The sequence below is a fragment of the Patella vulgata genome, chromosome 6 (genome assembly GCF_932274485.2).
Source record: "Patella vulgata chromosome 6, xgPatVulg1.2, whole genome shotgun sequence".
Taxonomy (NCBI): domain Eukaryota; kingdom Metazoa; phylum Mollusca; class Gastropoda; family Patellidae; genus Patella; species Patella vulgata.
The window spans coordinates 23,587,854-23,602,335 of record NC_065884.2 but is presented as its reverse complement, the minus strand read 5'-3'; the positions used below and the strand labels follow the sequence as shown (position 1 = coordinate 23,602,335).

Below are 14,482 nucleotides of genomic sequence, written 5' to 3'. Positions count from 1 at the left end.
CCCCATGTCCTGTCAAGAAGAGTACTATTTATTTCAGACAATCAAATTCGAATATAGTTATAACTCCTAAACTACCAATATACAATTTCCCATAAAACAAAGCCCTGTATACATGTACATTGTCTGCGATATCACTTTTGAAGAAGCAGAGGTTTAATTATTATTATTATTATTATTATTATTCATACAACGTTTAAATGGCGTATACCCTTCACACCAGTGTTCTGATGAGCTCTACAAGTTGCTATAATATATCACGTCAATCAAATAAAATGTATCTCAACAGCAATAGAACAGTGCTGATACAAATAGTTAACTTCCATATGCTTTCTAAAAAAACAACATTTTTCACTAAAACGAGGGTCTACGTGGGGTTGCATTTCAATGTTTTTGAAGCTTAATAAGAAAAATACCGTTCTCCGATTTTGGCTTTAAAAGATAATTATCAGATGACGTTTGACGATTTCTCGAGGGCAAGTGAACTACCAGTAGGTCAGATAGATAGGTAGTGACAATATTATAAAGATTTGTAGGTAAACAGTAAAATCTTAAAATCTATTCGATATACAATAGTTAATCAATGAAAGTGATAAAGCACCGGCATAATATTCAGGTATAGTTATATTTATATATAAGTGAAGATAACATCTTTTACAAACCCCATTAACTTAATTTGTCATATGCATATTCAAAATTATCAACAACAACAAATGGACAGCTAGAAACATCTTTTAAATCATTCTTATAGATACAATAAGAATGAACATGTATTCAGTTTTATCTCCACTGAAACGTAAAATATTATTTAACATTCAAATTTTTATTTCATTTATACATCCCGTCTTCATTAACCCAGACGGAGCAGAACAGTGGGATGCTAAAACCCATTTCATTTATACATTCTTCAAGTTTAAATTTGCAATCATTAAAATTACGTGTGTCATCTGCATATTATTATATATGTGATATTCCAGACCCTACTTTCAAACTGTTCTTTCTACATGTGTTTTATATAATGTAAACATGATAGGACCCAGCACTGGTCCTTGCGGAACCTCAAACAAGATATCTCACTCTTTTGATGAAACACCACTGATAGCGAATTGGTAAGTGATTTTATTGCAGGTGTAGCAAAAATCTTTACTGGTATCACCTTAAACCCAAAAATATATTACCGACCATAGAAATATTGTACCAAATGGTAACTTTCTGGTGCGCACCAAAGGTCTGGTTAAATGATATGATTAATTAAGAATGGCCAGTCTATTTTATTAGTATCGTATATTCGCGAGTAAGAATAGATTGCCCCCAATTGGCAGAAATTGGTCTAGTTGACTTAAAACCGACCCTGCATAGTATCCTTATGGTAATAATCAAAATCAAATAGTTCAAAAACAGAAGGCAAAAAAACTGTCTGGAGAATTAGAGTAAATCTTAGCAAGCTGATTGACAAAATTTCAACAATAACGCCTACATTATTGTCGTATTGCTGTTTTGATATCGTTCTTGTTTCTGTCAGCTGACTTTACCGTCCTTTGTTGTATCATCATTAAAGGTTTACAAAGTCGGTATGTGCCATTGTTTTGTTAGTATTAAGATTTTAAGACTACCTATTTTTTAATTCTCATCCAGATGTTATCAGGTAAATGAAATGAAGCGTCGCACTAGCTCTAACCACGAATAATAACCGCTATAGTTGAAATAGAGTTTGTGGTTAGATATTAAAACAAGATTTTTCTGTTTTAAGCACGCGTACACTTTTTACCCCACGAATAGTAAACCTTGTGATATGATATTTTATTGTTTGCAGTGTATTTGTAATGTACACATTAATTAAAATAATGTTTTGCAATGAAATAGTACAAATATTTCATCTGTATCCACATTTAGTTTTTTAAATAAAAATAAATAGTCACTTATTCATAAGTACAGCAAGGGGTTTCGAAATAAAATGAATTGAAATGGGGTTTAACGTCCTACTTTTCTGCACCGACTGGGATAATGAAGATGGGCATACGCCATACAGAGTGTCATGGGGAAAATTTTAACCGGACACCGGCGCTACGGACTACTCTTATTTCAAATTCCAACTTTACGTGCATCTGAACGACTATACATTGTACTTGCCAGGACCTCAACCCTGCACCACTGACATGTAGAAGCCATGTCGGAAGATCCGAGGGAACTTTCCGGGTCAAAACCAGGAGCGAACTTGAGACCTCCTGGTTAGCGAGCCCCAAGCGTTTCGAATAATAATGTTTTATTGGATATTTTTCGTATTTTTGGGGGTTGGATGGCTGAATGGTTAGCACGTGCGCGCTGTATCATAAAGTCTGTCAATGAGTCAACTGTCGGGGTATTCGATTCCCCGATTGTACGTGACAAGGAGTAGGGTCGCCTGCCAAACCTCATGGATTTTCTCCGGGTCCTCCGGTTTCCTCCCACTGCTATGAACCATATGTTAGTCCCGAAATGACCTAGTTTATGTCGAGTGGACGTTAAACCCCATTCTCTCTCTCTCTCTCTCTCTTTATTGGATATTTTTGTTCAACCATAACTGAAACTGTCAATCAAATGCATGGCAGTATTAGACACGCGAATTTTCATTACCCCCAAATATAATAATAATATTTCAAAGACGAAGAGGGTGACAAAACATAGTACCTGCAGATAGTAGTATTATTTTATCAAGGTTTTTTCCCTAGATATGTAACACTGAAACTGGGTCACACGTGTGCAAGGTAATTTGATGACTGCACAGTTAATAGAAAAAAAAACATATTTTTATAGTTCATCTTACGTTTTTAATCCTGTATACGTTTGTATGAGGGCTGGGAGAGTGACGATGATTTTCCTTGGGGGGTGGGGGCGATTGCTTTAAAATACGGATTAAAATATATTTGATTCATCAGCTTACAACAGGTATATATCCTCATCATGGCCGGTTTGACCCCCTGGGTTTGAACAATGGCCAAAGTCCATTACATTTTTAACACGATGTTTATGCATTAAAGTTCCGTTGGCTTGTAAAAAATGAAGTGTGACCAAATTTGGACAGTTCACTTAAAAGCTGCCATGAACGGACATATGTCGTCATAGCTGGTATTTCTGTAAGTGAGCACCCCCACATCCACTTTACACCAGATTGAAATAACTTTTAACCTACTATATAAACAGAATGAGACTACGTATATCACCTCGGTGGAAGCGGACGTTAAAGAAAGCTATAATCCTTTAGTGGCATTTAGCAATTGGAAACATAACAAAACTATACAGTTATATGGGACAACAATCACTGGTTTATTATACACAAGCACGACGTTTCGATAAGTATTCTCTTATCGTTATCAAGCACAATGTGCTTGATAACGATAAGAGAATACTTATCGAAATGTGCTTGATAACGATAAGAGAATACTTATCGAAACGTCGTGCTTGTGTATAATAAACCAGTGATTGTTGTCCCATATAACTGTATAGTTTTGTTAAAGAAAGCTATTTCACACACGTATCATTCCATGAATTCGACTGATTTATGTAACATTTCAAATCTTGTTTTTGAAAACTAATTTGGTGTGTACGACAAAAATAACTTACTCTACTTTTTTAAAAAAAAAAAAAAGAATGGTTAAAAATAAACCATATAAAAGTGAAGATATATGTGTTAATATTATATGATCCAATGTTATATCATGGTATTGAAGTGCATATGATATTCTATATTTTAGCAATTCAAGCAAAACAATACTCTATTTTGGTATTGTTGTTCACGTTCGATAGGATCCCGAATACCAAATCTATTTAAACATTGATCATGAGGACACAAAAATGCAGAGGGCTATAAGGGTGAAATGGAGAGAGAGAGAGAGAGAAATGGGGTTTAACGTCCACTCGACACAAACTAGGTCATTTCGGGACTAACATATGGTTTAATTTTATTTCAATAATTCGCTTGCGCGTAGGGGTCTTTAGCAGTGGGAGGAAACCGGAGGGCCCGGAGAAAACCCACGAGGTTGGACAGGCGACCCTACTCCTTGCCACGTACAACCGGGGATTCGAAACCACGCCAGTCGACTCAATGACAGACTTTATGATACAGCGCGCGCACGCCAACCATTCAGCCATCCAACCCCCCCCCCCCCCCCGGTGAAATGGAGTTTCTTCTACCGCAAGAAAGAAGTCAGTCATGTTCAAAAATTTTCAAAAAGAAGAAACCTTTGGAAAGCCACAAAGTATTCGGAATCAAAGACCACGAACAACAATTATCAATGATTATAACTTCCAAAGTATGTTACAATGCCTTCATAAATCGAATATAAGTGGTTTTAAAGGGGGGGGGGGTAAAATATAAGGGTGATAAAGGGGGCATAACTACGACATGGCCATTACACGCGTTTTCAAGATTGTCCATTTGAGTAAAAAGATCGTTGACAGTCCATTTTATTTAGGAAATAAAAATGGCTACAGGGACAATGTTCACATCTTCACTAACATGCTTTAAACAAATGACCGAATATATTTATCTTATCTAGATTATTGTTAAAAATAAAAACAAGTTCTGACTTAAAATCAAATACATCTTTCATGTTAAATAAAAAAAATATGATAAAAATTAAATGAATAAAATTAGTTATTACTTACATCAGTAGTCATTTTCCTTATAATGAAATCTCCTGTTATGTCACTCTTTTTAACAATGTAAGAACTATAGAAACAAGTTAAGATTACTATCTAAAAGAAACAGTTAAGATACATGTATATTATATAGACACATGTGCATCTTTTGACCAATTAGAAAGATCTTTGTAAAACGAGATGGAGACGGCTATTGTTTACCAAAGTACTTAAACGAAATAAAGACGAAAACTCGCTACATGTATATAAGAAGTTTTTTAGCCAATAATATTTCTCTTCATAAGTGTCAACTCGTGATAAATTTATGTATTGAAATTTAATTTACTTCGTACTTCAGCAAATGAGTGATGACTTCTCTATCTATGCGTTATCTTTAAAAATTATTATTGGTAATATTGCAAAACATCCTTTTGTAGCTATTCATGTGATTGTCACAATAGATTAGGATTAGGGGTGGTTAAAAGAAGTTTGTATTATATATACCCACTTAAGAGACCTAGAAAATATCATGATGTCAATAAAGGTATTACATCAAACAGGAGTTATAAATTTCTGTCGATGACTTTCGAACCAGTTCAAAGAACACAATACCTATATATCTATACATGTATACTGTATGTAGATACGACACCATAAATTAAACAATTGTAATATAGGCTACAGTATACACATTTTAAAACCAATGACCATGTCTTTAGAATGGCTTTCTGATATCTATAATTCCATGGGAATCATTTAACTTTTTGGTCACGATCATTGTTGTTTTCGTTGAGTAAAAACAAGTACTCAGCTTTGTCACCGTAAAATATGCAAATATTGAGATTTAATAAGCGCTTTATTTCATTCTAAGGTTTTCATATATTGGCCTGAAGAAAAAATAACGACAATGGCGTACAAGCAAAAACCCGCTGAAGGGACATTGTATCTATCGATCAATGAAAATAACAATAAATCTGTATTATCACCTAGCCCCGTAAATGTGGTTTCAAAATATTAACTCGTTAACTAATCGAGAATAGAATTAACTAATGTCATCTTGACGTTAACTCAGTGTTTGGCACGTCTGAAATACATATCGTCTAAATAGGAGAGGTTTTCGTGTTAAACGGACAAAAGAACAAGTTATTTCGGTTATCTACTGAATGGATGCAGACCACCAACATTTCTCTATTGACTTTTAAATTAATTCCTGTCTATATACCCGGCGATAGCGAAATCTGCCTCAAATTTGCAAACATTTAAATCAAGCTGGCCATTCGGATCTTTTTCCGAATTTTTACCTGAATTGGTTTTGAACATTTCTACGGGTCAGACAGAGGACCTTGCTATTTGTGATTTGAAACTTGTGCGTTAAAAGCGATATCAACAGGGATCACGGTGGCTAAGTGGGTGAGACGCTGGCTCGCTAGCCTGGAGGTCGCGTGTTTGATCCCTGCATTTGCCGAGAAAGTTCATCCAGATTTTCCGGCGTGGTTCCCCCTTGTCAGTGATACAGTAAAGAGGGCCTAACAAGAACAGCTGTCTAGTCGTTCGGATGGGACGAAAAACCGAGGTCCCGTGTACACATTCATTGGCGTTCACATAAAAGATCCCTTGACAGTTGGAATTCGATAAAAGAGTAGGGCGTAGTGCCGCTGTCCGGGCAAAATTCTCTCATAGCACTGTATGGCGTATGCCCGTCTTCATTAGCCCAGTTCGGAGCAGAACAGTAGGACGTTAAACCCCATTTCATTTCAGCGATATCAACAAGGTTCGAAAAATGCAGTGTTTACAATAAAAAAAATAAATTGCCTTTAATACTAAGTCAATGATAATCTAAAACGGATCTGGGCCCGAGGTCACCTTATCACATTTTTAAGACACTAAATTATTAAAATAAGATCATACATTTATCAACCACTTTACATGTATATTGAAATTATTACATGTGGCAAACAGAGGGGTATCTCTAACAATCATGTATAAAAGTCATGCACAACGTCTCATAGTATTTATTTTGTTGGACACCTCGGTTAGATTCTATTTGCCCTTATTTCCCTCATAGCACACTGTATGGCGTATGCCCGTCTTCATTAGCCCAGTATAGGAGCAGAACAGTAGGACGTTAAACCCCATTTCATTTCATTTTCATTTCATTTCATTCTATCTAGGCCTACCAAAATATCAATGAAGTCTTTTGACTCAGGTAATGTTGTGTGTTGTGCACAAGAAGCGTATAACTTTGTTGTACAATCTGATTAAAACACAGATCCTATTTTGTTTCGTTTTTTATAGTTAAAAATTTCGTTTTACTTGTCTTTACTACACTAGGATCTGGAAGAGTTGTTATAGTCAATAAAACGGTCTGTTACGGTGGCTTCTTGGCGTGCTCTGCGAGTTTTGGGCGTTAGGTACACGGAACTGTAGGTAACCCACAAGAAACATCAACGCTGAATGGTTAATCGAATAATGACGCCATAGGCTCAAAAGCCGCTCATATGATCCCCGACGCGACCTTCCACTACAATGGCTAGATTTATTTGTTAAGGCCAGCACAATTTTCGTCAAGGTTGCTGAGATGTAAATAAGGTTGTTTGCGAGATTGTAGGTTAGGGTTAGAGTAAGCATTATGCCTAGGTACAGGGTTAGGTTTAGGTCTAAGAATTTGGGGGAGAGGTTAAATCTCCACATAAGCACTGACCTAGGATGATGAAAAATTAGTTCGTGATATTTCCTAGTTTTATTAAAAATACATACAATACATTAGATTTATATACAAGGGCGATTTCACTGTTTATTGGTGTTGGTGGCGCTGATGGTCTTCCTTGGATGGTGCTTCTGGTATTCTGGTATTATTGTTCACATCTCGTGACCTTTGACCAAACTTGAAGTTGGCCTTATCAAATAGATCTAACCCAGGCAACCGGTCAGATCTTCATGTATAGTAGAAGCCATCGGAAGTATACGAAACGAAATATAGATCTGTATTTTAAACAGATTTCTTTGTTTTATATATCCAGATTATGTTCATTCTGTGCTACGTTTCGAAGTATAGCGTACCAGTTAGTTATTTTATCCTGAACGTTCATTGGAAACTTGAGGCACTATATAACTACAATAATCATTTCATGTCATTTATTTTAAGGGGGTTGGGGTTGCCGAATGTTTTGACGCGTGTGCGTTAGATCACAAGGTCTGCCACTGAGTCGAGTTGTATGGTTTCGACAAAGAGTAGGATCGCCTTTCCAACCTCATGGATTACTTCTGGTCCTCCAGTTTCCTCAAACAGCTAAAGACCCCTACGCGCAAGGCAATTATTGAAATAAAGTTGAACTACAGGTTAGTCCTGAAATTGCCTAGTTTGAGTCGAGTGGACGTTAAACCAGCTCTCTCTAGATTATTTTGGAATGCTAAGACGTGTTCTCAACATTAGCCTAAACATCTAGTATTTAGTCTGTGTTTTATTGTAACGGGTTGCGTCACTTCCGGTTTATTCATATGACCAGTTGACAGCAATGACAAGTTGAATCAAATAAAATAAAAACGGCGCAGGGTTGAATTCGTCGATACATTAAAGCCATTATAATATACAGATTATATATTTTCTGTAACAAAATGCCGATATATAATGTAAAGGTTGAACAATATCTGTTTAATATCCAGTTCCAATTCCGTTTCAATTATGTTTCTGACTTTTGCACGTCAATTGCACATCAGAAATAAAACGAAACGAAATTGATATCTGATTTCACTCAGACTGACAACACTGTATGGCATGTGTAAGTGTATTACGGATTGTGTGATTAAAATATGTTCCGTTTACTTACAAATTAACATCTTTGCAATAATATTTAAAAGATTCCAACGGCGCAAGTCTTAGATGTATGTTCACAATATTTGGCCATCAACCGGGTGTTCAAAATGTGCCAAAAATACTCTCACAATATGTTTTTAGTGGTATTACACTATAGCCCAAAGTGATGATGATGTCATACCATCAGCAGATGCACATTGATTGCATTTATAGGATATGTAATAGTTTGTATGAATGAATTAATGTGTGAAGGTTATTAAGTGACCTACATGTTTTAGAAATCATGAAACCGATTAAACAATTACCCCTTAAATATCTCAAGGTTAGAACAAATTCCTTGATACTGTTAAGACGTTTTACTCATTTGATCTCACGTTTACTAACAATGATTCAAACCCTTGGGTTTTTTTTAAAACAATAAGCAGAACTATAATGGAAATGGGCGTTACCAAATCTCATGGAATTGTTTAAATATCTGATTCCATTTACCAAGGTTGCATTATTGGGGTCCATTCTTTTTTTAAATAAATAGTTCTTCACCTTTCTAAAATACCTCAATGCATCTCATACATCTCTGTTTAATCTGAAACATAAGGCCATTGGGATGCTTTCTACAAACCGTTTATCAACCAATTTCATCTAAACAAATTCCTTTATGATTTGACATTAGCAAATGTATTTGTATCGTAATTGCAGAAATCTATAAACATGTATACTACTCCAGTGTTTATTAAAGGACAATATTGGTGTCAGCCATTATCACATATGTGATAGAACTGGTTAAATATAATTTTAACACGGAGATCATTGCTACGATAGATGCATAACGAAGATGGGTATAGGAAGGAAACTGATACTGTCCATTCACAATTTTGCAAATTTGTCCTTCAAATACATAAAACTGGTTTTTCGGACGGGGCAAAAGGTGAATGCGGTCGGTACGAGTTAGCTGTGTCCTATATGTTATCATTCATAAAATATTGGACCAAACCTATCGTTTTACCATACAATAGATATGCTATGGAGACTTGACTCCGTGGGTAGAACAACATGGGCTACAAAAGTCAGACTTCTCCTCTGCTCTATTGATTCTGCATGATTAATCAGATTCAGTGAAAGACCAAGGGTCTGTGTAATTTTGTTGTTTATTACAAATTTAAATTCCAATACATTATAGATGTATTCACTGTCGTGAGGAGAGAGGATGGGTCATCTTTTCCACTTGTAATCCCGTCTCCATTAGCCCAGTTCGTGACAAAACAGTAGGACGTTAAACACCATTTCATTTCATTTTCATTTCCACTTGTCATAATAAAATCAAGTTAAAACAGGGGATCCAACTGATTGCTGTTTGGTATCATCAATGCGGATAGAAAAACAAAACGTGGGGAAAACGAACCCGCTTGCTTTATGTGGAAAGCGAAGTACTCGCAGAAAAAAACACATAGTTGGTCAATATCTGTGTCAGATTTGTTTGATTGGTCAGTATGTGTTGGACAGAGGGCCCGTTTGAATGACGCACTTAAGTAAAGCCTTTGTGAAACAGGCAATGAATATTTTAAGCGTATGCTGGAATTATTAGCTATTATTTATTTTGAGGAACCAATTATTTTTAAACTATTTTTTTAGGATTGGGGGACATGCATATTATTATTAATATTTTCAAGCGCTATACAGCATTATCCCGGTAGGTTCATTCTTTCATTCATTGATAACGCAAAAGAGTCTGACGTATACTGAAAATGTTGATTCTCTAAATATTTAACTTTTTCATTGCCAGCTGGAACCACCGATGATTATATAATTAATTATACAATTAATGACCTCTACAAAAAAAAGAAGTCTACTTATATACCACCATAAATTCCATGACGAATCGGTCAATGTCACATTTTCGATATTAAACATAAATTAATGCACAAGCATATTAAATTATTTACGCATAATTATATAAGCAAGAAAAAAGCCGGATAAACATAATCATATTCAAATTTAGGTAATAATATATAATAACATTATGCATTTTTAACAGTTATCGATGTGATGTCAACTACCCGTCTTAAAGTGACATTTAGCGATTGGGAAACACATCAACAGAACACAATTGTGATGGGAAATTATCACTGGTTTTTATTCTAAAAGGACGACGTTTCGACAAGTATTGTATTATTGTTATCAAGCAAGATGACATTTAGTTCGTTCGTTCGTAGAGTATTACGCCCGCTTCCACCTTGAGTGAATCGCAGACAATGATGTTTAGTAAACTAAATGGCTTCATCATGTATAACATATATTAACCTCACGACATTTAGTAAACCTCCAATCCAGAAATGAGACGCATATATGTCCGCATATATGCTGACTCCACAGATCAACTACCAAACAATACGTATTTTATTAAATAAAGGGATGAACATCCAACTAAACCTACTCCATGGCCTAAGGCCGCAAATGAAAAGATTGCAAAATCATATTCTAAAAACAGGAAGAAGCCTCGGCTCTCCTATGTCTTGTCTGCGATATCATTTCTGTGGAAGCAGACTTTAAAGCACCAGGTAGTAGTAGTAGTTAGTAAACCTTAGGTTAATATACAGGATATCCATGATGAAGCCATTTACAGAGATTAAATAATAATAATAACAAAACAAGATAATTGGTTAACTAAATAAACAATCCAGACATATAGTAACAATTAATATAACGAGTAATGAAGATCTTCAAAAGGGAAAAATTGGTAAGGTAAAAATGATGAGACCATTTACATATGTATAACGATAACAGGATATTTTTCGTAACGTCGTGCTGTTAGAATAAAACCAGTGATTGTTTTCCCATAAAAATTGTGTTCTGTTAATGTGTTTCCCAATCGCTAAATGCCACTTTAAAGATTATAAATATAACGCATTTTAAACGGGTAATTGACGTCATATAGATAATTGTAATTTTTTTTACCATGTGCAGATAAAGGCAGTCTGCTGTCGTAATCCATACCGGTTTAATCTAAAATGTACATAAGAACCGAGCTGAATGAAATGAAACGAAATAGGGGTTAACGTCTTGCTTTCCTGCACCAACGGAGTCAAGGAAGACGAAATAACCGAAATAAACTGTAAACATGTTCGAGTACTGCTGATCACAGTTATCGGTCAATTATGTCCATTCATATTTAATTTATATCCACACAAATAATATTATGTGCATTATTTATTTTTTATCAACACAATATGTGACAATAATTACATATTGTATCCACACAAAAAGTCCATAAACAAAAAACCCAAGCAAGCAAAGGCACAATTATTAAAGACCTATAAATTATTCCAGCTTCAAATCCTCAAAATTTCAGTTACTTTTTAGGTGAAATATCGCCTAAACTGGATATTTGCAAATTACCAATATTTCCTAATTCAAATAATTAAAAGATTGTTTTTAGTTTAAATATATAGACCTAAACATTGCTTACGTAATAAATGTTTCTAATAAACAAACAAACAGCTTTTTCTTTTTTTTTCTTTTTATCTTTTTTTTTAAAAAAAAAAATGTAATTGCATATAGCTGGACTGAACACTATTTCAATTATAAAGGCCTAACGTTTGTTATTCAGCATAAATTAATAGGATACAATAGGCGTGATTTTTTTAACCACTAATAGGCTGTTTTAGTTTTCTTTCAGTAAATATGCCTTATATGAATCTATCAATCAAATATTTCCAAATTAAAGTCACAACAAAATACAATTGTTATCAGTTCAATTAATATATTTAAACATACATTATGCAAGAGTTAAATCTGCCAATTGCAGGTCTTTCTTTAGGCCTGAAATGTTATCTAAATTATTAATTAGACATTAATTAACTTATCCAGACCATTATCAACTCTCGATGGCAGCGAAAGCATGCGATATTTACTGGATTATGAACCCATTTGCTGCTCAACTTCCATTCATCAATTAATCATGAAATGGATGATCGAGACTATGATGTTTTTATCGAACAGACTTTAGTAATGATGATTGAGGCTAGGCCGAAATTTCACTCGCTTAATTTGATTGAAATTTGCAGCAAATTTCCTTTACATTATCTAGTTTTCAACTATTATAGCGAGAACTGCCAGCTCCTTATCTTACCTCCCATAATGTATCTTTAATATATAAGCTTAGCTAACTCTATAATTTATTTGTTTTAATTAAAATGTTTAAACTGATACGGAAAAACTGCATGTTTTATTCACGTTTTGCATATTATCAAACACTACCGTATGTAAATATTGACTAATGTATCTTTAATATATAAGCTTAGCTAACTCTATAATTTATTTATTTTAATTAATATGTTTAAACTGATACGGAAAAACTGCATGTTTTATTCACGCTTTGCATATTATCAAACACTATCGTATGTAAATATTGACTTTGGGTGTTAACGCTGTTAACTATTAAAATATCGAAATATTTAAAGCAAATATAAACCTGTGAAAACAGGTTAAACGAAAAAAAAAAACGGATTATACCCATAAATAAAACCGTTGAAACATTGTATCGCTTACCATAACTTTAATATCGGATATAGTTACCTAAACACTTAAAGACACATTATGTAGAGTCAAATTTGGATTCGAATGTTATATAAATAATCATTTAGACACTTATTCACACGATAAGGTCATAATCAACTGTCTAGGACATCGGCGCGGGTGGACTCGATACTGAGTGGAATGAACATTACCCGCCATATCTGCGTTAAGCGCTTTATAATATCAACGGCCAAGCCAAAATTTCGCGGAAATGCTTGACGCCACATACAGCTTTCTCCTTTGATATATTAAAAGCACTTTATTTGGATTGAAAATAATACAAATTTAATTGCATTCACTGTTTGAAACTGCATTCAGAATACAGTTATTGGACTGATATTTCAATAAGTATAATAAGAACCGTCAGCCTTTTCTTTAAATCTCACATAAATTCCCCTTTAATTTAGAAATTCGGCAGGCCGTAGGCGAGTCAAAAGTTTTATTAAAAGTATTCACGTGTTCTCTATAAACCAAAGACCCAAATTAAAACAAAGCAAAGTAACAGCTGTCTCCGACGACGAAGCAAGGAAATAACTAGCATTATCAGAGACTCTATACAAATAATAAATGAAAAGCAAACGCGCTCATTAGCGACTCTTCGACAGTTTCCGTTAGCCCAATTCCCTACGCGCAAGCGAATTATTGAAATAAAATTAAAAACCATAGTTTGTGTCGAGTGGACGTTAAACCCCATTTCTCGCTCTCTCTCTCGTTATCCCAGTCTGAGCAGAATAGTAAGGATTAAACCCCATTTCATTTCATTTCAAACTCTTCTTCCTTCCTCACTGGGTACATAATGGCATTTAACTCACGATCATTAGTGTAAATTTTCGGGCGAAGATTTGTTTTATTTTTTATTTATCTGATTTTAATCGAACATAAAAGGTACCCTGCGCATGTCAAGGTGTGGGAAGAAATAAAATATGTAACTCAATGCAGGATAAAATGTAACTCAATTCCTCGTAAACATGTAAAATAGGTGAACTACTCTACACCGGAATCATGCATTTGACATTTGTAATTTTTACGTCGCAGGATTATGTAATAAATATTATATCTTATCTTTTACAAACACTACCCCATGCTTATAACAAAAACAAATATCACATTCTCTGAAGGCTTTAGCTCAATTTACGTTTTGACACATTTATGGTTATCCCTTTATTTTAATCCCTAGTCGTTTAGAAACATCCTGCTAATCAAGTTTCAATTTAGAGTTTAAAATTTATCTCTTTATCTTAAAGAGACTAAACCTCTATCTCAATATTATCCAAAATATTCAAAACACGAATTAGAGTTCAATACTGGTCCATTTCAATCAATGTACAATGTATATAGATGTTGTTACCTTACGGTGAAAGTATAGGATCCCAATATCCAAGCCACAAAATAAAACATTTTAAAATCAGTACACGAATCGTGTACTCTATGGTTTCTAGTGCCATTTTTAATTTACAAAGAAAGATATACCCCACAAGACAA

General features: G+C 34.4%; 1 protein-coding gene across 1 annotated transcript in view; it reads right to left on the bottom strand.

Moving 5' to 3' along the window:
* The window catches only part of LOC126823891 (sodium-independent sulfate anion transporter), a 37,442-nt gene extending 32,573 nt beyond the window's left edge, over window positions 1–4,869 (bottom strand). The window contains exon 1 of the mRNA XM_050552949.2: window positions 4,642–4,869. Within this exon, the coding sequence (XP_050408906.1) occupies window positions 4,642–4,653 (12 nt within the window). The 5' untranslated portion in view covers window positions 4,654–4,869. The remainder of the gene's footprint in view (window positions 1–4,641) is intronic.
* Between the last annotated feature and the right edge of the window lie 9,613 nt (window positions 4,870–14,482).